General features: G+C 35.8%; 1 protein-coding gene across 1 annotated transcript; it reads left to right on the top strand.

The window, feature by feature from the left end:
- The first annotated feature begins 771 nt into the window (after positions 1–771).
- Positions 772–24333, top strand: plcg2 (phospholipase C, gamma 2). The gene is made up of 32 exons (XM_059565192.1): positions 772–1223; positions 2454–2656; positions 9867–10019; positions 10371–10464; positions 10585–10632; positions 10724–10808; positions 10984–11067; positions 11300–11343; positions 11455–11515; positions 11643–11744; positions 11823–11941; positions 12044–12129; positions 12981–13098; positions 13755–13923; positions 14009–14104; positions 14214–14297; positions 14386–14567; positions 15702–15902; positions 16053–16172; positions 17073–17253; positions 17961–18029; positions 18362–18471; positions 19301–19388; positions 19514–19580; positions 19667–19827; positions 20062–20164; positions 20668–20871; positions 21320–21459; positions 22610–22721; positions 23223–23402; positions 23497–23585; positions 23711–24333. Exons 2-32 carry the CDS (start codon positions 2473–2475, stop codon positions 23822–23824), a joined length of 3648 nt encoding a protein of 1215 aa, XP_059421175.1. The 5' UTR covers positions 772–1223; positions 2454–2472; the 3' UTR covers positions 23825–24333.
- The last annotated feature ends 1536 nt before the right edge of the window (positions 24334–25869 follow it).

Genomic DNA, 25869 nt, shown 5'->3' with positions numbered 1-25869 from the left:
TTCATCAAAATAATTTCTGACATTTCTACTTGAGTTTGTGTTTTCAGTCATTTTCATTATAGATTCAGAGTGGTAGGATCTTGTGTAATGAACTTTAACTCTGATAAATGCTTGTAGGCCTGCTTGAGTTCCCAGCATGCATCCCAGTATCAATCAAATATGCAGATTACTGTTTATTGTTTGCTGCTTAGGGCGTTTTAAATATTCTTATTTGAGTATTATTAATATCATGTAACCATTAACAATCACTATATCAGTCTGCTCTAAAACATTAGCAAGAGGGTCGTTAATGAAACCACTTTGTATATAGCAATTCAGCTTTTACAAGCAGAAAGAGATATATTTTTACAGTAAGTTACCATGGTAATATTTACATGTAACCCAACTGCCTTTTCTCGTCTGTGAACTTTTCATGCTTTGATGAGTTTAAATGCACAGTTCAATGCACTGGAAAAGTAGCGCTGGGTAAGGATAGCACGGGATTTAAATACGAAATTTACTTTATAGTCCGCGGAAGCTTTTTCTTATTTGCGCGTTTAAAGAAATAAACGTTTGGGGACTCAAATCATTCAAATAATTTCGGACGATCAGATTTCCTCTGCCAGCCAGCGCCCAGCTGCCAAAAACAGGTGCTTTCGTTTTCATTTCACCTCAAAACTTGATTTAAAGTATGCTTATATTTTTAGAGTTAAAACTGCTTTTGGGCATCCAGTTTGCATTTAGAGTCAAACTACTCTGACAGAGTCATTAAAAGGTTTTGTTACAAAATCCAAAACCCTAGAGAAAAAGACGTGATGTCGTGGCGACGTCGACGATGTCAACATGCGACTTTCATCAACCCTGAACCCCCGTCATTGAAATAAACGCTTTTTCTGCATCAAGATTTCGCGTTTTTGGAACATTTCACATTTGCACAAGGGTAACTACAAAAGTTTGACAGAGTAGTAGTGCACATGCGCCCTCTCTTCCCTGGGGATTTTGCATAGATAATTTTGCTTCCGGAATTTTTTTTTAATTCTTATAACGTTCTCTTCACTTCCTTGTGTTTAGCGAATAGAGGAACTGACCACATTGTGACTAGTCTGATCATAGATTTAATTTAATAATTTTTTTTTTAGATACTGCATTTGGCTATTTTTTATTTTTATTTTTTAAAATGAGAATTAGTTTAGATACAGGAGTTAGTTTTCGACGTGGTCATTGATTATCTTCTCTAAACTTGGGTAAGTGTTTTTAATTTTTTGGATGTTTACATTACGGGGTGTTACAATAGTTTTTTATGTAGGCTATGCATACATTTGATTTAAGGGTTTACGTTTTTGTTTTTTGTTTTTAAATAAAAAATACAGTGATCAATTTTAAGGACTTTTATAAAACTATATGAGTCAGTTTCCTTTATTCATCCTTACTGGGAAAACTGTTACATCAAAGTTACATTTGCAAAATGATGCACAATAAATAATGTTCTAAATTGTACGGTTTCATTGGACTACAAAAAAGTACATTCTGCAGGAGCAGGTGTTCCACCACAGCCTCTTGTTGTTAATGAAAACAATTACGTATTGTATTTACAGTTAAGACAAACTCGGATGTGGTAGATTTATTTTCTTATGCTGCAGAGCAACATACCTTTGCTTGTTCTTAACCCGTGTTTATTTATGTCAACCTACTGACTTTTTGGTTTGTTATTGAGAGTTTTATCTTGGAGCTTGTTTAAATGCCAGGAAAGAGAGTGATTTCTCTCTCTTTTATATAGAAAGCTCAAAATGGAAGAATGTAGGGTGTGGGGGGATATACAAAGGTTTCTAAATGGAAATCACATTGAGTTTACTGGGTTACTTCCACCGTAGCCTTCTCAGCTACTCATTTGCAATGTAAATATTGGCTTCTATGGGGAACCAGACATGAAACATCTATTTTGCTTGCCATGGTTCAACAGTTTGGAAAACTGACACTAAAAGGTGCAGTGTTTAGTCACCGATAACTGCTTGTCATATTCCTCTTTAGGTGGTGATCATTTCTATTATCAGAGCTGGCATGTCACATGCATGGTGGGGAAATTACAGCATTGATGTTGCCTTTTTCACAAAAAATAGTTTTTTTTTTAAAACTCAAACCTTATGTAAAGAGAGAACTGATGATTCAGGCCAATTCTGTTGTTCCGATTGGAACTTAAAAGGCTTCAGTAAATGCCTTTGTTGTCTTTGTTACAGTTACTGTATAATCCTTAAAATAACTTCCATGCAAGTTTTTAATTACTTAGCCTCGTGTCGTTCCAAACTTGTGTGACTTTCATCTGTAGAACACAAAAATAAGTAATGAAAGTCACTGTGGTCCAAAACATTGAATGGACAATGAAAACACAGACAGAAAGTCATACATGTTTTAAAAACCGTAAGAAGATGAGTAAATAATGACTGAATTTTCATGTCTGGGTGAACTGTATTTACCAGTGTGTGGCCAAAGGCAGTGATGGCGGGTCGCATTCAGCAGGGAGACCTGACCGAATACAAGAAGAGTCTCATTAAGCGGGACTTGGAGATGGGGATAGTGATGACCGTGTACAGACAGAGGATGGAGAGGCTTACTGTGCAGGTCATCATGGAGACACGACAGGTGGCCTGGACGCGCACCGCCAACAAGACAGAAGGAGTGTGTGAGTGTCTTCTCTCGAGCTAATTTCTCACATTTACTCTTTAATGTGCATTTAAGGTGTTTGTTTTCATCTGTATGATGACCTTGGGGGTTCTAGTGTTATGCTTTAGCATTTAAGCTACACGGAGGTTAGGATTAAAGTTAACTGGGCTATTAAAGAAAGTGCTTTATTATTTAAAAGTGATTGTTCACTTTGGATGTTACAAATATGTAACTCAGTTGGTAGAGCATTGCGCTATCAAGCGCAAGGTTGGGGGTTCGATTCCCCGGGAACACATGATAGGTAAAAAACTGTATTTACCAGTGTGTGGCCAATTCCCCGGGCACTGTAAGTCGCTTTGGATAAAAGCGTCTGCTAAATGCATACATTTACATTTAAATATGTGGCCATGCAAAGTGGCTTTGCATTATATGAAACCAAGTGGCTTTTGCATTAAAGTATTAATTTAGCGGGTGATTTTATTCAAAGCAATAAATGAGGATCATCACAAAATTTACATTTATGCATTTAGCACATGCTTATATCCAAAGCAACTTACAGTGCATTCAGGGTACAATGTTTTTTTTTTTTTACCAGTATGTGTGTTCCCTGGGAATTGAACCCCTCACCTTTTGCGCTGCTAATTCAATGCTCTACCACTGAGCCACAGGAACACAGTAAAATTTACAGGACAATGCAAAACATTTACTGCAGGCTTCAACATGGCTATGTTTAGATTAGAAATGTCAATAACAACAAATCGCATAGACAATTCTAGCCCGAATCTGTATCTGTATGCATGAGACTGTCTGAATACCGGCAGAATTCACATTTCTGTTGTAAAAAGAGAAATGTTGTGCAGAACTATTATGTGCTGTTATGCGTTTGTGTCCGAAGCTGCAGTATGGCGTTATTTTTGTGCCACAATCCTGAGCGAGTAATTGTACGTTTTGAGCACAGAGAACTATATTTTGCAAGCACATTACATTATATTTTGAACAGAAATTAACAATCGCAAAAAAAAAAATTCGCTTCAGCAAAGAAAAAACAATTCCGTGCTCAATAAATGTATTTGCTTGTTTTCTATTATCCATATTAACGTGCAGTAATAAATCCTCTCACGCAGTTTACTCAGGTGCTCTCTCACAAACTTATTATCTGCGCTCCTGTCACGTCCCCTTCTCTCTCTCTCAACCTCTTATTACTGTGCGCGCCCAACTCTTGACACACGCTCGCTCAACTTACAACAGCGTTACAAGTGTGCCACAAAAATCAACCAATCGGAAAATTACAGGTCAATTGTGATTGGCTGTTGGTCTCCAATCAAATCGCTAGTAGAACCAAAGCCCATCATTTCCTATTTTGAATTCAATAACGATAAATGGAAAAATGGCTTGTTTATTCGTTTTTCCGTTTAGTTTAACAAACGAAAAATTAGTTTTTGGCTCTATATCTCATTTTGTCTTTTGGGGTTTACAAATCGGTTTATGGCTTCAATATTTCATGCGCACTTGTGGGCGGCGCTGAAACGCTGCTTTCATCTGATTGGTTGAATCGCTCCGCCTTCAGCTCGGTCTTTTCATTCTTTCGGCAGAATAAGAGTCAGTACAAGTGCAGCACTGTAATGTCTGAAACAGCCTCCACTGTTAATTAGAATAATATTTGAAACAAATGTGGCTGGGCACATAATTCATGCTGCTGAGACCTGCAAGTGACCCCTTTAAATTATTTCTAGGTTATAGTATTGTATGAATATTGTCCCACTGTAAATACAGTGCAAATAGTTCTGTCTCTTTGGATAAAAGTGAAGAGGAAATCAAAATCAATAATAGACTGAACAGTTTCATGATAATATGTCTGTAACATTTATTACTTTCGTCTTTAAATCTAAAGGCACTAGGTTTGTGTGTGTGACATTAATAGTTAATTGTGAAATTAATATAGTTAAATTTATGAAATAAATTAGTAATATTAGTTTAATTACATACTAAATTGAATGATGTTTCTCTTCTTAGTATTCTTTGTTGGGCTTGAGAAAGCCAACATATATTTAAACATTATTATTATTATTTATTATGAGAGTAATTGACACTGACTAGAACTTTAATGTTTCACCAAATTCAGCTCAGATCTTCAGACTCGTCTGACTTGCGTTGCTGTATAACTGGTCAGACTTAACTTCCCAAAATATCCTATTGACTTTTGTTTTCTGAGCAATGAAGGCTGTAACACTTAATGTCCACTAAAGGGGGCGACAGGATTTCTGTTTACAATAGTTTAAGTGACAAATATATACATGAATTTCATGTGTACTGCCATTAATATGCCATATCTGTGTACAAGAATAAACTTCACAGCTGTACATCTACTTAAAACTTACCAATCTGGCTTTTTCAACCTACCTCCAAATTTATTTTAAGATATAGTTTATTCACACTGGTTTATGCATTTAATGTTTGTCCTTCTGGAACTTTTATTTTTCATGAGCTGTATATTTTAAGATGTGCTAGGTGTTGATAAATCGCATGCAAAGAATGTAAAGAGCTTTGACTTTTTTTTTTTTTTTTTTTTTGAAAAAAAAAATTCGTTATTGAATTTTAAATAGGAAATGATGGGCTTTGGTTCTACTAGCGATTTGATTGGAGACCAACAGCCAATCACAATTGACCTTTAATTTTCAGATTGGTTGATTTTGTGGCACACTTGTAACGCTGTTGTAAGTTGAGCAAGCGTGTGTCAAGAGTTGAGCGCGCACAGTATTAAGAGGTTGAGAGAGAGAGAGAGGGGGACGTGACAGGAGCGCAGAGAATAAGTTTGTGAGAGAGCACCAGAGTAAACTGCGTGAGAGGGGTTATTACTGCACGTTAATATGGATAATAGCAAACAAGCAAATACATTTATTGAGCACGGAATCGTTTTTTCTTGGCTCAAGCGAATTTTTTTTTTTTTTTTGCGATTGTTAATTTCTGTTCAAAATATAATGTAATGTGCATGCAAAATATAGTTCTCTGTGCTCAAAACATCTCAACATACTCGCTCAGGATTGTGCCACAAAAATAACGCCATACTGCAGTTGCTGTGTGACGTGTGTTCCAAAAAAAAAAAAAAAAAACTGGACGCGCTCCGAGAGAAGGTTGTTAAAATCAATTTCCTATTTTCATTTTCGAAAACTTGTGTTGGTTGGTCCAATCGAGTCGTGCAATAGATTTTCAAACATAGAGTGACAGTCGGCACAGTCACGGTTAGAGTAGACGGGAGAAGGGATGGGAAAAGATTTGGGCACAGTTTTTCCAGAACTTCGTGCCGAGTTAACGTGGTGTCGTGCTGTTTTAATGAATTTTTTTGATGTATTATGGTGCCCGCAACCCGTTTGACTTTGAACAGTGACCGCGAACATTTTGTTTACTGCAGCCGCAGCCATCATTACCAAGCACGAACCGTTGACTCTTGCCGCGTTTCCACCGAAATTACCCGGAACATTTGTACCAGGAACTTTTTTTCCCAGGAACTTTTTCCCCCCGAGACCTGTTGCTTTCTGCGTTTCCACCACGGTGTAAAGTACCGGGAAGATTAGCCAAATAGACTGGTGACGTAGGTCTGCGCGCGTTTCTCAATACAAAGTATGCTGATTTTGGACGTGCATTCTCGGTAGTGCGGACTTTGTGCATTCGACTCGGGAGTGTGATGTCCGCGACGACGCAAATCCAGTAAATCTGCAAACAGCAGCATATACTTGATAACTTCAGTCAGCTGACCATGGCTACTATTTTCCTCTCTGTATATTTACAATAAAACGAAATAGGATATCAAATACCACTGCCTCCTTTCGTTTTCATTTAAGCATAATAACAGCTGCAGAAATGTACTTAGTTCAGGGATATACAGCCATTACAATGAAACGAAATAGATTTGAAACCTGTTAGATTTACCCAAAACGAATTATATTTTATGTTTAACCACTAAAGAGACATCAGAGCCAGCGGCACATATCAGAAGGTCTAGCCGAGGAGAGGCTGCTTCTGGTCGGATCGATGAGGACTGAGCTCCCGCTGATCGCGTGGAGTTCACCGTCTCTGAGATCGGCGAAACACATTTTTAAATAGGCGCTGTCTTTATAAATAAACCACAGATTTGAGTTTTAAACAACTACATTCTCGCCTGAAATAATTTTAAAATTACATTTCATGACACAATAAAACAGTAATATTTTGAACATGATCCGAATAAATGGTGGTTGAACTCAATCAATGCTGCGTGAACTCAACTCGCTTTGGCTAATGCAATTTTCCTCTCAGTATATTTACAATAAAACGAAATAGGATATCAAATACCACTGCCTCCTTTCGTTTTCATTTAAACATAATAACAGCTGCATAAATGTACTTAGTTCAGGGATATACAGCCATTACAATGAAACGAAATATTATATAGATTTGCCTTTTTTATTTTCATTTTAACATATAGATAAATTGAATACAGACCAAAGAAAACCTGTTAGATTTACCCCGCAGCTGAATTATATTTTATGTTTAACCACTAAAGAGACATCATAGCCAGCGGCACATATCAGAAGGTCTAGCCGAGGAGAGGCTGCTTCTCAGCGGATAGATGATCACTGAACTCCCGCTGGTCGCGTCGAGCTGACCGTCTCTGAGATCGGCGAAACACATTTTTAAATAGGCGCTGTCTTTATAAATAAACCACAGATTTGAGTTTTAAACAACTACATTCTCGCCAGAAATACTTTTAAAATTACATTTCATGACACAATAACAGTAATATTTTGAAAATGTTGATCCGAATAAATGGTGGTTGAACTCAACCAATGCTGCATGAACTCAACCAATCAGGGTGTTTAGCGGCCAAGTCCCGCCCCCGAAAGTTCAGGAACTTTGAAAAAGTACCACCTCGCCAGCAGTGACTTTCTGAGGGGCATTTTTTTACCCTGAACTTTATTTAGTTCCTGGTTCCTGCGGTGGAAACACACCGAGTACCAGGCCAAAGTCCCTAGTTCCTGGGTAAAGTTCCTGCGGTGGAAACGGGGCATCTGACAATGAATGAGAGTCTGAGACGAAACGAACGCACAGGCCATAGTGTGACATCCGTGTAAACATAGATGACGTCACAGGTTTTTTTTTAAGACAGAACGTAGCCTTCGTTTGTATGTAGGCCTAGGCAATTTATATATTTACAATACTTACTAAAATATAATTAATATTATTTTATTGCTTTTGTATTAGTTGTTTGAAGAGTAAAAAAATAAATAAATTTACAACCGGCAAGTCGGTCGGACTAAAAGCAAAAAAAATAAATAAATTTGAGTCGGTCCTAAATTGACAGGGTCGGTCTCTGGCAATACCAGAGAGCTTATTTCATACAGTAGTTGTAGGCTGTCTCTCAAATTCAAGTGAGCTACTTTGCCATCTTAATGTTTCCATGGGCAGCAACAATTCTAACACATAATGTACCATGATCTTGCAGGAGAACACTTCTTGGGTGTGACTGTTTAATGGTTGCCAGTAATTATGGTAGTGCAGTGCCATCACACTTATCACATTTTTCTCACTTTCTAAAGTGCTGCTCACAGAGTTTTACTTTTAGTTCCCACATACTTTCGAAGCAGCTTTTCTATTCTTCTCCATATAATCGTTCCAGTTTCTTTCAAACATGACTGGTGCATTTTATATTGTGTATACTATTAATTTAGCTTGTTATGACAACATCATGCACCCTGTCATGGTGTTTAAGATATTCATATAGTGGCATCAATTTAAGAATTTAAAACACCTGCCCAGAATCAGGGTTTTTATATATATATGTACATATATGTTTAATGTATAACATATATATATATATAAAACATATATATATATGTTTTGAATCGCTCTCGTGGTACTTTGATGTCATACGCCGATCGGTCTGTGCAGCGCCACTTCAAATCCAGCACATATGCCAATGGTTCAATGCGCCAAATGGTTCACCAAATCAGTTTAAAACGTGGATTAAGAAATTAAATGTGATGTGGGTTACTCGGAGATGAACAGTTCTGCTTTGTCTTTATCTTCTGGTATTCAAAATTGAGCAAAACGGACAACATTGTGTCCAAAATAACACAATATTAACTTCTTAATGAACTGTTATATAAGATGAGTATCACATTTGCACTAGTGTGATATTGCACTTAGCCTACTTCTCGTGTGATATTTCTTAACTGTGAAGTAAATATGAGACACAATCTCAAATGAGCGTTTTGCCCCATATCTTGAATTTTAGGGACATTTTCTAGGCTCCATCAAGCAGTAAGTTGTTGCCCTGCCTTATATTATGCCTGTTACATACAAACTCCTTCTGGAGTGCGTATGCAGTCTGTGTGCGTTTCGTATGTGGTGCAGAAGCAGCACGGACTGGTTTCACACAGGACGCGTTTTCAGTCCGCTACTGATCCGCGGCTGTTTAGGCCACAAACACAACATTTGTTCATTATTTTGATTTCAAATCAAGTAAAAAAAAAAAAAGAGAGTGAGAAAAAAAAGCTTTTTCAGCATTGTGATACTCTTTTATCAGAGTACAGTAACAATCTTTCATGGACATTAGTTTAAACTCAAATATAAACAACGTATTATTCATGCGCTTGACTTCTAGGTTTGTATAATAAGTTGCTCAAGCAAGAGGCAACACTTTTAAACATAACATTTAGCCTAATTTTCTTGTTAGGCTATCACAAACATTTAAAATTAAAACTCACCACTGACAGAAACAGTAGACTCTCGTGCCTTTTGTATTTAAATCTTTATTACAAGCAATCCCAAGGGAACTTAGTTTTTCTGCCTCCATAAAAGTGCATGTAGGGAGCCTATTATGTTGCCTTAATTATCTAAAGGTGCTCTTTTTATTGTTTTAAAAAAAGATCTGGGCCAGAGTAATATTATTTATATACTATTATGATATTTATTAATGAGCTATTTTCAGTTTTCATTTTAAATATAGTTTAATCATTTTGTTAATCTTTTTTTTTTCCATATTTCTGTTCAGCTTAAATGTATTTTTATTTCAGTTCAGTTACAGTTTAGTTTCAGTAATTTTAGTGCCTCAAATGACTTTGTTGAAGCACTAAAATTATATTACTATTTTATTTCAGTTAGTTGCCACTTAGGCAACATTAAATTTTTTTTTTGGAACTTTTTGCTCTATTTCTAATTTGTTTTTATATGTTATGCTCCAATTTTTGCAGTGGACCTTTTTGAGATCCGAGAAGTACGACCGGGAAAAAACTCCAAAGACTTTGACCGATTCAAGGACAGCAAGGATAAAAATACAGACCCGAACTCGTGCTTTACTATATTCTATGGCTCTCAGTTTGTTCTCAACACTCTCAGTCTGGGGGGTATGTGTGTCTTTTTATGCATATTACATGTTCTAACTCTAATTTAATCACTTTCTTGTCATTCCCCCATATTCCCAAGTTGTAATATGCAATATGAACAATGTATAGAATAAACAATATATGTACATTTTTTAGCCACAGGTGGCATAACGTTCATTATGAGATATGAATGTATACAATGTGTGATGTGCTTGATAGATAATTATACTGTAGCATGTGACTACTGTAAGTATTACAATAGACTATTCAAGAAGGCATTTCCTCTCTTTCAGTATATCTTTTAGATTAATTTGATATGAAATGCATTTTGCAGCATTGTTTTTAGCAATGATAGCATTTGCTGTTCTACAGCTGATTCAGTGGAGGATGCAGAGAAATGGTTGACAGGACTGGAGTTACTCAGACAAGAAACACTGGTGGCTCACACACCAGAGATTGTAGAGAGGTACACACACACACACACACACACACACAGACACACACATAGATAGTGTACCTTTTGTCTCCATAAGCCGTAACATAAATCATTTGTTTATTTCATTCTCTGTTTTTCACTCTACTGTAGTTGGCTGAGGAAGCAGATGTACTCGGTTAATTCAACAAAGAAAAACAGGTTCTCTTCTTTCTCTTTCATCTTTTTCTCAACTAGTCTCACTTTTGTCTCTGTCTCAAATCCTTATTGCTCCTTTTTTTGTCTCTAACAGCATCACCATGAAAGAGCTCAAGTCTCTTTTGCCACAGATGAACTTTAAAGTACCATGTGGCCGTTTTTTGAAGGACAGAATTGGGGTATGAATGACACATTAAATACACATTATCTTGACGGAAACTTTATGGAACATTTCATCTCCTGATGTCTTGCCGATGATGATCTGTTTATCCATAAGTTGTACATTTTCTTGTTTTGAGACGTGTGCAGTTAATGGTTCTAATCGCTCTGAAAGTGTCAACTTTATCATTTAAGACAGTGGGAGCAAAGAAAGAAGTTCTGGATTTCGAGCAATTTCACAAATTCTACAATCATTTGATGTTTGAAAACCAAAAGATGGTAAGTGTACAGTTAAGTTGAATAGCTGAATAAAATGCACTTTATTTACACTGCCATTCAAAAGTTTGGGATCAGTAAGATTAAGATGTATAGAGTCTAGTAAAAAATAGTAATATTGTAAAATATTATTACAATTTAAAATAGCCGTTTCCATTTTAATGAAATTGAAATGAATAAAAGTCTTTACTTTTCTAGCATCTTCTATAATGTATGTTGTTTGTCATTTTGTTAGATTCTAGATGAGTTTAAAAAGGAGTCGTGCGCTTTCATCATGGGGTAAGAAACCGTCAAACATTATTTTGATCGAAGCAGTTCTTTAAATGTGTGTCATGAGGTCATGCTTATGTTCTCATTCTTACTGATTGTTTGGTATGTTCTTTTCTGCAGTATCGGCGATCAGCCTATTCAACTCTCAGATTTTCAAAGATTCCTTTTATTTCATCAAAAGGTATGACTTTCAGCTAATCCATTCATCTGATCATATACATATGTACTGTCTACACCAGTCAAATATATCTATTTCATTCAAATACTAACAATACCAAACAAACAAATACTGTGAATTTGTTTTATAGGAGACTTGGGCCAACAATGTGAATCAAGTCCGAGAGCTTATGACCATCTTCATCGATGACACCATGAGGATGACCAACGATCCAGCCTTTACCGTTGAAGAGGTACTGGTTATAGAGATCTGTTTACTGTATCTTTACTTTAGGTGATGTGTTTCTCGAGCTTTCTTTCTGTCTTTCTAGTTCCTCAGTTTTCTCTTCTCCAAAGAGAACTCGATTTGGGATGAGAAGTTCTCTGAGATTTGCCCTTTGGACATGAACAATCCTCTGTCCCACTACTGGATCAACTCTTCTCACAACACGTCAGTGCTTCAGTTCTTCATGCTCGTACACAAATGCAGCAGCTCCTCCTCTTCCATTATGAACTTCCTGTGCTACTTCATGTGTTTTGCTTTTTTTCACAGATATTTGACTGGAGATCAACTGCGCAGTGAGTCCTCAACGGAAGCTTATGTGCGCTGCCTGAGGCTGGGCTGCCGCTGTGTTGAGTGTCAGTGAACCACACCCTTTATAATATTTTTTTAATGCTCTTTTAAACTAATGCATGTTCTTTTCTACTTAATTTTATGCATTGATATTGCAGTGATAAAATTGTTCTGAGAGTCAGTTTGATGTACTTAAAGGGCTAGTTCACCCAAAATTAGGGTTTTACTCACCCCCGAGACACCCTAGGTGTATATGACTTTCTTCTTTCATACGAATCCAGTCAGAGTTATATTAAAAATGGTCTTTGATCTTTCAAGCTCTTCCATTGCTCTCAGCAGGTGTTACATTGGTTCAGTCCAAAGGAAGTTCAATTAAAAGCGCCTGTAGCCTGTAGCGAATTGATGTGTTTTTGTAAGAAAAATATCCATATTCTAAATTTAATAATCACTTTAATCAAGCTTGCACCAATAGTTGTACACAAAAGCAGTTCTGGGAGCATCACATATGAGGTCAGCGTTGCGTTTGTTTACAGGATCAAAGGAAGCAAAGTTTCCTTACTTAAGCAAAGGAAAACCAGTCTCCTTTTTGGTTATATCGAAATCCTCCGGCATTCTTCGTTACAAATCCTCATTTTGTACTTCTAATTCTTGACCATTGTTTTGTTTTGATCTCTCCACGGCATTTCTGCGTGTCACTTCTGAGTGGCGCATGCGCACAACTGACCTCATATGTAATTCCCCCGGAACTGCTTCATTTACAACGGTGAGTGCAAGCTAGATTCAAATGATTATTACGTTTTGAATATGTGAGACATGGATGGGCACTTTTAATTTAACTTCTAGATGTCTCGGGGGTGAGTAAAACGCAGACTAATTTTTATTTTTGGGTTTTAATGTTTCTTTTTTTCCAATGCAGTGGACTGCTGGAATGGTCCAGATGAACCTGTCATATACCATGGAAGGACCATGACCTCCAAGATAAAGTTTAAGGATGTGGTGAAGGCCATCAATGATCATGCTTTTGCAACGTCTGAGTTAGTCATCAACAACACACACATTCACACATTTATTTGTGAGGTTTTGTAAAACACACTAGTTCCCTCAGTTAGGCGAAAATAATTTTACAAAACCTTTCAAGAACATAGCAGGGTCATAATCCATCCCATATTAAAATAAAATCCATCCCATATTAAAAAAGCAGTTATATTTTGCATAAAAAAGAAAATTAAACCTATTTTTGGAACACACACCAAAAAAAAAAGTATGTGTATGGGTGATATTTGTTGTACTACCTTTAATTAATGGTAATTTAATTTTTTCAGATTCAATAAAGTAATCTAATGAGAATGCCATTGAGAAATCTCAAAAGTAAAACATATTATGATAATAAGAATTTTGGGTTAAAATGTGCTCATTTGTAATGAGAATACTGTCATAATGCATAACAAATCTAGATGCTCCTTTAATTAGCTTTCATTGGTTTAAGCAAAATTCCATGTATTTTAATGTTTTGATTTTGAGATCATATGTGACCTGTACGTGTTTATTTATTTATTTATTTATTCACTTTTCATATACTTTTTTCAAATTATAATTGCAAAAGTCATTTTTTTTAATAAAAATGAAATTGATGCATCTGGGTATGTGTAGTTTTTTTGAACTATGTTTATGAACACGTCACTGTTGGCAGGTATCCTGTGGTGCTGTCCATAGAAGAGCACTGTGACGTCAAGCAACAGAAAATGATGGCTCAGGTGTTTAAAGATGTTTTCCAAGACAAGCTCCTGACCGATCTGCTGGAACCAGAAGCAGAACAACTGCCGTCACCGACCCAACTTAAGGGCAAGATCATCATCAAGGTAGAAAAGCTTCACTGGAAAATCCTGCAGTGTCTTTGATTTTACAATGCAATCCAAAGCCATGCAATCTCGCTTTTTCATACAGCACAAGAAACTGAATATTGATGAGACCTTCAGTAAAAAGGACCTACGGAAAGGAGATAAGCAGGGAGAGCTCTTCATCTGGGATCCAATCGATGAGGTGCCAGAGTCCAGTGAACATTGTCACGGCTTGTGTGATTGTTTCATCTTATTCCAGTTTCCTTCCCTGATTATGACTGTAATTTCTTTGTGACTGTCTCCATGTTCAGAGATGGTACAAGCACTACTGTGTGATTGAGAATAAGACATTGTATTATGCTGAGGAGAATGAACTAGAGGAGGACGTTGGAAAGGTGAATCACTGAGACTCCATTATAGAATGAGACTCATGCCAAAAATTGAGGGTTTTAACTGTAATTCAAATGCATCACCTCTCCTCAGTCATCTCAGGGTGGTACAGAGCTTCATCAGTCAGAGCCCTGGTTTCACGGGCGGATGTCAGAGGGCAGACAGACAGCCGAGAGACTGCTGCAGGAATATTGTGCAGATTCGGGTGGAGTTGACGGGACATTTCTGGTGCGGGAGAGTGACACCTTTGTCAATGATTGCACCCTCTCATTCTGGTAATGTAGTCCTGCTTTTATACTCTTCAGAGAGGGAGGATGCATGGTTTTCCTTTTCGTATTTTCTCTCTGTTTTATTTATTGTCTTTAATTTAGTATTTTCAAATGGAAGAAATAGGGGTCAGTCTTTCTATACAGTACATTGCCATGTCTTTTCAAACTGTATACATTTTATTATAATATATATAATATATATATATATATTAACTACTTTAGTTTGTGGCAAAAAGTTTTTTCTTAATGACACATTTTTCTTTACCACATGAGGATTTACATAATATTTGACGGGGAAAACAAAAGCAGAAACATGAATGTTTTAGCAATGGATTACTAAAAAAAAAAAGTCTGTCCTGTCTAATTAAAAATACAGAAATCAGTATGAGAGTATAAACATTTCAAAGATAAAAAAATGGATATGGATATGCAAATTGTAATACTGTAAGTCATATATTTCAGTAATTTCTACTCTGTTAATTTTATTTGAGGTTTTCCCTGTGGTTTTTTTCTTAATTTGTGTTAAGATATTATCACACAGGAAGTGACATAATATTGGGTGGGGAACACAACAATACAAACATCATTACTTATTAGCATTTAATTTGATTAATTCTTTTGTTATATATATAAAAAATTATAATAATATCAAGTATGATGATCATAATTTCAAAAATGGATAATTAAAATATCACAATTAACATCTTGTAAGTAAATAGAATTTAATTGAATTGAAATACTTAGATTTAAATAAGTTATGTTTTACTGTAGTTTTACTATATTGATTTTTCTACTTTAGTTTAAACAATTCCTGGTTGTATAAATTTTCTTTTTCTTTTTTTAAATAATGACATCAAGTTATTCTCAATTCCTCATTGACCAAAATGGCTAACCTCAGCTCTTTATGTCCATCCTTGACTTTGGTTTACTTTAAAGTCATGAATAATACGTTTACATGCCTGAGGTTGATTAACTTATATTTCTGAAAGAAATACCATTTCATAGAAATAATTTCATTACAATACATTTTTATAGGTTTTAGAGACTGCTTCCTAACAAGAATGATCCATATTATTAATGGTAATATATATATCCCACATGCACAGAAATTTAAATAAGTTCCCTGTGTGGTCATTACAGGCGCAGTGGACGAGTTCAACATTGTCGAATCCGTTCCTGCTTAGAAGGAGGCCACACTGTCTATTTCCTCACAGAAAACCTGCACTTCCCCAGTGTGTACGAGCTTATCCAGTATTACAGAGAAAACCCTTTACGCTGTCAGGATTTCAACCTGCGCCTCACTGATCTTGTGCCTCGACCAGACCAGCACCTGCTAAAAGGGTTAGTCAGTGCTTGCCACACAGTAACAAACTTGCTGCTTACCACATCCTGGCCAGCAGGGCTGTAGAAAACCACGTGGACAGCTTCTTTTAACGCTTACGAGCATCTGCATACAGCATAGACGTGAAACTGTGGTTTTCTTGTCTTTAGGTGGTTTTACAGTAACTTGAGTCGGGGTGAGGCGGAGGACTATCTCATGAGGATCCCTCGAGATGGAGCCTTCCTTATCAGACAGAGAGAAGATTCAGACTCTTGCGCCATCACCTTCAGGTGCCACTCATTATGCAGACAAGTCCGGAGGAGAAACAATTTTCACTCAGAAATTCCAACCCAAATCAAAAAGAAACATCAAGTATAACATTGAATTAAATGTGAAATGCTGAAGTAGAAATCTTGTTAAGCATACTCCAATCATCTTTGTTTTGTTTACAGTATCTTGTATTTACAGTGTAACTTGCTAAGATTGCTTTTTAAAATAATAACCTATGATAATAAACTCAAATGATTAAGTTCTCCATCACCATCATATTTTGAATCATGTGGTTTGTTGTGGAGAGATGTGCTAATTCTTCTTTAAGTTTTTAAACCTATGGTTTTCATCTGGTAGATGAAAAAAACAGATGATGATGTGTATCATGGGATGGTTACTAAATAATTTATTATTTGGGCAAAGAGAAAAAATAGTGTGTGTATTTTATGTGCTGAACCTCAAATGTGGAAGGTCACATTTCATATAAACATCAACATTTATGAAATTTATTTTAACAGATATAAGTTTAATTTATATCTATTTTGTCACTACATTGCACTGTCAATGATTTGTGTATTTAAGTTGGAAATGCAATGCATATATATATATATATATATATATGTGTGTTCCTGTAGCTCATTTGGTAGAGCACTGAGTCAAGGTTGGGGGTTCGATTCCCCAGGAACACATGATAGGTAAAAATTGATAGTCTGAATGCACTGTAAGTCGCTTTGGATAAAAGCATCTGCTAAATGCATAAATTTAATTTAATTTAATTTAATATATAAATATATAAATTATTTTCAAGAAAAAACCTTGCCTGAAGACCCACAGTGGCTTGTTGCTGGTGTTGTTTTTGTTAATGTAATAATGATTGTAATTCATGGAGTTTCTTTTTTTTTTTCTGGGTACTGAAACAGAGGTGAAGGGATGGTGAAGCACTGTCGAATACACAAAGAGGGATCTATGTACATTCTGGGCAACTCTAGTGAATTTGAGAGCCTGGTGGAATTGGTGGACTATTTCCGAAAGAAACCACTGTATCGAAAGACTAAATTGCGCTACCCGGTGACACCAGAACTGGTGGAACGCTTCAGTTCGGTAAGCAATAAAGCAACTTAAAAAAAACATCTATTTCAAGGCAGCACAGACAAGATAATTCTTTTCTAGAGTTCACTTAAAATATTGTCAACTGCAGCTGTACTGAACACTGTGCAATGATTGTACAAAAGTTTGTCTTTGTGTGCAGCATTTGTACACACTCTTCAAAGTGAACAAGGGCATGTGCTTCCTTTGCTAAGGCCACAGTTTGCATGTTACACTTGCATGCTTTCATCTCTAGTAGCTCTGTTGGTTTCTTCTCCTTTTTTTCAATCAAAGTTCAGGCCAAAGTTTCTGATTTAGCATATCTATAATATGCACTTAAGTGCCATTGTATGATTTAAATGTTTAGTAAGACATATAATACAGAAAAAGGCTTTTTATTTAGAATTTCTTTCTAAACACTTCCTGAGCCTATGCTAAAGTATTTTCGCCCTCTGTGGCTAGTATCCTCCCACCACAAAGCACATTTTTTAAGCAATTAAAAATAAGTACCTTTATTGCTTAATTGTTCGAACATGATGTCTGATTAATATATGTTTCCATTTTTTTATTTCATTTTACACCACTAATTTAGAAAAAGATGTATCTTGTGTGAACCATGAAATAAAAAAATACAATAGCTGTTTTCTAAATGTACAGATTGTGCTCATTTTAAGTGTAATGTGCAGGGAGACAAGTCTAAGAAATGCTTTATGTCATTTCAGATAACCATATCTGCTTCACTTTATGAATCTAAACAGTACGTGGAGGCCAATGAGATAGAGCCGTCTCTGGTAAGCACTTTGAAAGCAAACACCGCTCCTGCGAGTTAGCATGCGCTAGAGGTCATCTCGTGTGGGCTGGGGAGGAAGTGGTGGCGCTGGCTATCTCTTTCTCTCACGTAGGAAACTGATCGTCTCGAAAGAGGAAATGCAGCCTGGCTAAAAAAGCAACGTCATGTTTAGTGTGTATGCCATGTATGCTTCATGTTTCTAGCTCGAACGTAATTCACAAAAGAAAATTTATCTTTGTCTTCACACTCTTTAAACCGCCGCATGCTTGTGGGGGTTCCCTCAGTGCTGTTGCAGATTTGTTACAAGATTGAACTCATTTTGATGTGTTGCAGCCTCATAGCACAGTGAAGGCCATCTATGACTATAGGGCCATGCGGCCGGATGAGCTCTCCTTTTATAAGGGCACTTTGATCCATAATGTGACCAAGGATACAAATGGATGGTGAGATTCTTTGCAAATGTGTAGATAATAAGCAATAAATGCAAAAAAAAAAAAAAAAGCTGTGGCAGTGTCATGGTCAAAAAAAAAAAAATAATACTGAAAGATAAAGTTACCTCAATATTTACATAGCACTCCAAGGTACTATACTGATCTGGAGTTTGGGGTCAGTAAGGTACATTAATCTGATGAAAAATACAGTTAAAAAAATAGTAATGTTGTGGAAATACTGTTACAATTTAAAATAACTATGTCTTATTTTAATATATTTTAAATGTAATTTATTTCTGTTGGCTAAGCTGAATTTTCAGCATCATTACTCCAGTCTTCAGTGTCACATGATCTTTCAGAAATCATTCCGATGTGCTGATTTGCTGCTCAAGAAACATTTCTTATTATTATCGATGTTGAGAACAGTTGGACTGTATTTTTGTGGGAACTGTAATACATATTTTTCCCAAGTTACTTTGATGAATAAATATAGTTCAAAACACCAGCATTTTTGAAACCGTTGAAACCGAGATCTTACGTACACATTATAAATGTGTTACTTTTGATCAATTTAATGTGTCGTTGCTGAATAAAAGTACTAACCCAAAAATCTTACTGACCCTCAACTTTTGAATGGAAGTGAACTGCATCATTTTACCATGACTCATGTCCATAAAACATAAATCTGTGATGCACATATGCATTAACACGTGTTTGTCAGGAAAATATCTTACTGATGTCATATTACACTATCAGGTGTTTCTAAAACCACAGGCTGGTTTTAATTGCTTATATTTTGATATGCTTGATAAACCAACATGTACTGTAATTTCCCCATCAGGTGGAAAGGAGACTATGGTGGAAAACTGCAGCACTATTTCCCTTCAAATTATGTAGAAGTTGCTGATGCATCTGAGGCCAATTTCCAAGTAAATAACATAACAAATATGTATATTTGACTTCACAGATATGTCATTCAGTGCTAGTTAGTACCGTACTTATTTGCTTCAATACATAAAACATAAAACATAGATGACTAGATGTTCTCTTTCAGGGCGATGAGGAAAATCCATTAGGCAACTTATGTAAGGGAATAGTGGACATCTCGAAGTGTACTGTCGGTAAGATTATTTATCCTCTCAGTCATCTGAACTCCTGTACATTATGTTTTAATAATGGTATTTTGCACTCATTTCGCCGTTTCCAGTGCGTTCAGCCAAACACGGCAGGCCTGTGGTGGTGACGCTGCAGGATAAGGAGAATAGAGAGATGCCGTTTGATTTGGCCACTGAGACCACCGAGGAACTGTACGAGTGGTATCAGGTGGCCTGGGACATCACACAGAGAGAGGAAAACCGAGTGTTTAAGGTCTGTCTCACACACTTAGACTTTTGACTAAATAGGGCAAACTGGGGCTAGTTGTCACAACAGGGAAGTTCTCACAAGGTTTTGAGTCACTCGTCCTGTAAATATAGTTGAAGCCAGACTTCAGTGGGTGTTTAAAAGCTACAGTAGGTGTAGACCATCAACATTTTAAGTATACAATGAAGTATTTCAAGTATAATGTTGGGGTGGTGTTTATAAATGTTTGCAATATTGCAGATAAAAAAGCAAAAGGAGGTTGAGGAAAAAGAATTGGTGGCCAGCGAGATGTCTGAACTGGTTGTTTACTGCCAGCCTCTCAGCAAAGAAAAAGACCGCTTTGGTATGACTAATTAAATATGAATTTATACTACCATTCAAAAAAAGAAAGGGATACTTTTATTCACCAAGGATGCATTAAACTGATCAAAAGCAACAGAAAAGAGATTATTTTTTTATTTTTAAGAAATACTGATCTTGTGAACTTTCTTTTCAACAAAGAATCGTCAAAACACTATCACAGTTTGTTAAAAAATATTAAGCAGCACAACTGTTTTCAACATTGTTGAAAAACGATGTTGAGGAAGAAGTAATTTCTGCTGAATATTCAGCTTCGCGATCATAGGACTAAATTACATTTTTAAAATGATTTAAATATATTTAATAAACATTAAAAACAATTATTTTAAATTTTAATAATATTTCATAATTTTTTTTCTGTATTTTTGACCAAATATTTGCCTCCTTGGTGAGTATAAGAGACATATGTTAAAAACATTTAAAAAATCTAATGACATGCATAAAAGTAAACTGTCAGTTAACAATGTGATTGTCCTTCCCTATCAGATAATTATACCTACAAACAGGTTCGATCCTTCGTAGAAAATAAGATACCCTCCAGAAGCAAATCGACTCAATTTATGTTATATAACCGCAAGGCGCTGAGCCGCGTTTACCCTAAGGGCCAGCGAGTGGATTCCTCTAACTATGATCCCTATCCTCTGTGGATGTGCGGATGTCACATGGTGGCACTCAACTTCCAAACAACTGGTGAGTATGAAGTTGAACATCTCTGTAGTTCATGGAGAGAGCTGTTCATTAACATCCCCACTTATCTCAGTGGTGTTTGTTTAGCTAACTTATGACTGCACTGGAAGTATGGGAAGTACTGGTTGCTTATGGGTATAATAAACTACATCACACAAATCAGCCAACCTTTGACCCAAAGTATTAAACAAGGATGAGAGGAGATTTACTCAATGAAAGTTGATGTTTTATTGAAATACAAGTTAAATTTGTAATAATTATTTGAGGGGAAGATTATTAGAAATGTAAAATGAAAAAAAGACTAAAATGATTTCAAGACAAAAATGTTATAAAGGAAATAACATGGAGTCGAACTGAGTGTAAGGAAATATTACAGAGAAAAATGAGCAATAATTAAATAGCATAGCATTTATTCCATATGTCTGAAAACAGTTTTTGCGTTTCTCCTCAGATAAGTACATGCAGCTGAACAGCGCCCTCTTCAGTCTGAACGCAGGAACAGGATATGTGCTGCAACCTGAGCTGATGCGCAGTGATTCATATGACCCTTATCAGGAGAAGAGGAATATCAGATTTACTATCACCATTAGGGTAAAACATGAGCTTCATTCAAACAGAATAATGTTTATTTAGGTTGAGTTTGAGAGCTGAAAAATAACTTAATAAAAATTTTATTTGATAAAATAATGGAAAAGATTGATGATGTTTTTTTTAGGGCTGGTAATTTAACGCGTTAATTAAATTAATTAATTATTGAGGAAAACAATGCATTTGACGCACTTGCCCCGCCCCAGACCTATGTGGATCATCTGCCATTTCATATAGTCGATTGATGACTAATTTAAGGCAGGACGACAACTTACTGCGTGATGGAGCCTAGAAAATGTCTCTAAAATTCAAGATATGGGGCAAAAAGCCCATTTGAGATTTTGTCTCATATTTACATCACATAGTTAAGAAATATCACACGAGAAGTAGGCTAAGTGCAATATCACATGAGTACAAATGTTATACTCATGTTATACAACAGTTCATTAAGAACTCTCCGAGCAACCCACAGCGGCGTTTCATTTCTTAATCCACATTTTGAACGAATTTGGTGAACCATTTGGCGCGTTGAACCATTGGTATGCGTTGGATTTGAAGTGGCGTTGTACAGACCGATCGGTGTATGACATTAAAGTACCGCGAGAGCGATTCAAAAGCACAAGGAGTCCTCTGCTCTCTAAAGCTCTTGCGGTTCTTTGATGTCACGCACCGATCGGTCTGATGATGATGATCCGCTTCAAGTCAAACAAGCCTAATGATTCAATGAACCATTCATAAAGAACCATTTACTTCACTCCTGAATGAATCAGCCATTTGAACGAATCGAATGAATAAATGACTCGATGACTTAATCATTAAGACATTTAGCACCACCTACTGGCAGTTTTAGTTATTATTTAGAGTATCATTTTATTAAAGAAATAATTTCATATTTTCATAGTAATAATAATAAGTTATAGTTATAGTTCACCCATCCAAAAATGGTCCAAAAGAGTAGGCTATATGTAATACATTTTATCAAACAAAATATTTCTTGCTGAACCTATTTTTTTTTTACTTGAAATGTTCTTTTGGGAGTAATTTCTACAAATTTGATGTGCGATTAATTCGATTAATTAATTACCACATAATGTAATTAATAAGATTACAAATTTTAAGCACTTACCAGTCCTAGTTTTTTTCTGAAACTCAGGTGATAGGAGCACGACATCTTCCCAAACCAGGACGAAGCATTGCCAGTCCCTTCGTGGAGATCGAACTGTGTGGCCAAACAGAGGACAACAAATTCAAAACTATCGTTTGCCGTAAGACGCAGTATTATTTTAGCGTAACAGATAATATTACAGATTTTAGTAACATTTTATTTATTTTTATGTTTTAAGTTTTAAGTTTTACAAGTTTGTGTGTATGTGTGTGTGATTTTAGTTGTAGTTAACTAAAATAATCCTGGTTACAAGTGGGGAAAGTAGGACATTTCAGACATTAAAACCTTATTTAAAATGATTTGGATTATTTAATTAGAAATTATTCACATAAACAGAAAAATATATATAAACACACACAAACACATATATACTGTATAAATATATCGTTTTTAAGAGTTTTCATATTTTGTTTTTAAATACTTATTCATATATATTATCAAATTCCAATAATAAGTCATTTAACATTTTACAAAATTATTATTATATTTATTATAAACATTATTATATTTTTATTATTATCTTAGGCTTCTTAAAAACAGGGAAGTCACTGAAGTATGTTCTGTAGAGATTTAATAAGTAAATAAATAAATGTGTCCTCAGATGATAATGGACTGAACCCTATATGGCTCGTGCCGAACGGTCAGCCTTCGGAGGCATGTACTTTCAGCGTGTATGAACCAGACCTCACCTTCCTGCGCTTTGTGGTCTTTGAGGAGGACATGTTCTCTGATCCCAACTTCCTGGCCCAGGCTACGTTCCCTGTGAGAGGTGTTCGCTCAGGTAAGTCTATCAGCTTCATTCAATTATTGTTTTAGGAAACATTGTGCGAACGAAAGCAGATTGAAGTACAAATACTGAGTTACTGCTTTCACAGGGTACAGATCAGTCCCTTTAAAGAATGGCTTTAGTGAAAACCTGGAGCTGGCGTCTCTACTGGTGCATGTTGATATACAGCAGGTGGAGGTAAGAATTTTTGTTGATGATGTAATACTTTATTTTAAGAAAACTATATCTCATTTTGTTGTATTGAGAATATGATGTTAGTGTAATGGAAATCCCCTGTGATATCTGACTTGTTTTTTTTTCAGAAAGCGGAGGAGGAACTTTACTCCTCCTCGAAACAGTTGCAAAAGAAGCAGGCGGAGTTAAGCAACGATTTCTGTCTCTACGACTCTCACCCCAACCTGCAGCGCAAAAAATAAACAGGAAATAAACAGCAAAAACATCAACGACAGCAAAATCTACTCAGGAGGAAAACTAGCAAGTCTACTTCCCTTCCGGTCTGGTTCTAATGCTCTTATGGGTCTCTTACTCTCGATTCTGCTGCTCTGTTACTAACAGGCCCCAAAGACAGGAAGTTGCAGCCATCTCTTGTGGTCACACAGGAATAAATCGCAGAGAGAGTTTGAGCAATACTTGCGGGTGAATTCTCTGTGGAAGGTGTAGCTACAGTCCAGAAGTTGTAACATTCTTTAAACTGAGGGGCATGAAAGCTGCATGAAAGTTTTTTTTTTTTTTACTGTGAAACTGTTCATCTGCTGTCTTCATCTGATTGTAACATTTCATTTGCAGCTGTATTAAACTTTTCCTTATTGTCTTAAAAACTCAAATAGCAAACGAGACATGTTATTTATTTGGTTTCTTTCTTGTTTTTAATATGCATAGGAAGTTTTATCAGGTTTGTTTGGATATGTAAGCGATAATGCACAGTCTGACTTGGTTTTTGGGTTTAATGGCCATCTGTTTGTATATTATCTTGAATATTACACCGCTACTTACCAAATAAATAAATATGTGGACACGAAATGTTGAATGATGTTTTTACACTTCTATTTGTATATTTTCCTAAAGTTTTCAGTAAGAAAACTAACTGTATAATACACAATTTTAGCCTATTAACAAGACAAACACTGCAATATCATTATAATAATAATAATAATAAAAATGTCATTTCATCTCATTCTTACTACCACTTTCCCATAAACAACGCCAGTATAGGAATCAGTAAATATCTAGAATCAGTGGTTCCATATATAAAATAGAATAAAAACAGGCAGTTAAGGTGCACAGAGTTGCAAAGATGTAAGAAGCCTGTCTGACCTTGTTGATTTTAACAATCATGCTGTTGTCTGCGACTTCAGACTGGGACTTTCAAAACGAAGTGCTTGGCTTATATCTTACTTCAGCTCTTGTGATGACATTTCAAAATCTCTCATGTAAGCATTTGGTTCTGCAACTGGGCAAACTGACCAAGACTCACATTAAGCAATCTCAGACAGCTTTCTACAGTCTCCACTGGTTTTTGATAGTCTGGCCACTGGCCAGATCCCACTACTGAAGTGAAGCTTCTGTCTCCCATTGAACCTGAACATTACAGTATGGAAAACAGTGATTGTCTATAGAGGATGAGGGGTTTAATGTAACATAAAAGAGGAGCTTTAACAAGATTTATCAGCAAATATCTGGAACAAATATCAAAAACCCTTGGTGATAAAGTTATGGTTACGAAACCCACTACAGTTGCCAAACTATGGAAGAGAGCAGAAAAAGAGTGGATCAAGATCAAACCAGCGCAGTCTAAAAACCAGTGTCCTGCAGCTGCAGATGTGCTGAAGTCATTCAAAGCAAGGCCCTTTACACTTCGTACTAATTTCTCACAGCTGTAACCCTGCACATTTTTTTGTTGTAATATTTTGTGCAACAGTGGTTACTGTTCTCTTATTTTGATCCCTGTGTTTTACACAAAATAATTTTTTTTGTTGATATGCCTTGGTTATTTTGTAAAACATGTTAGTATAGTCTTATACCTTTTGAACAATAAAGATTAACAATATTTCAGAAAAAAACAAGTATTTATAGATTGTTCTCTAATTTTAATCTCCACTTTTCTCCACGTTCATTAAAATTATATAGACATATTTTGGGGAAACCAAAACACACACACACACACACACACACACACAAAATACAAATAATAGTATCATAATGAAACACTATATACATATAGTACATATTATTTGTGATTTTTAAAAAATGTTTTTTAGGACACTAACAAGGAAGATAATTAGGGTTTATAAGTTGTACCCTAAAATATCATGTTTTATCTTCTATCTGGTGCAGTGAAAATATTTTGTTTTTCAATATGGTGATTTCAAAAGCTATAACCAAAAAACCTAGAAAGCATATTTTGTGCCAACTGTTAATTTCAGGAAATTACACATCAGACATATCTCTCACCCGATCTTTC

Source organism: Carassius carassius, chromosome 13 (assembly GCF_963082965.1).
Source record: "Carassius carassius chromosome 13, fCarCar2.1, whole genome shotgun sequence".
Lineage (NCBI taxonomy): Eukaryota > Metazoa > Chordata > Actinopteri > Cypriniformes > Cyprinidae > Carassius > Carassius carassius.
This window is presented reverse-complemented; position numbering and strand designations above follow the sequence as displayed.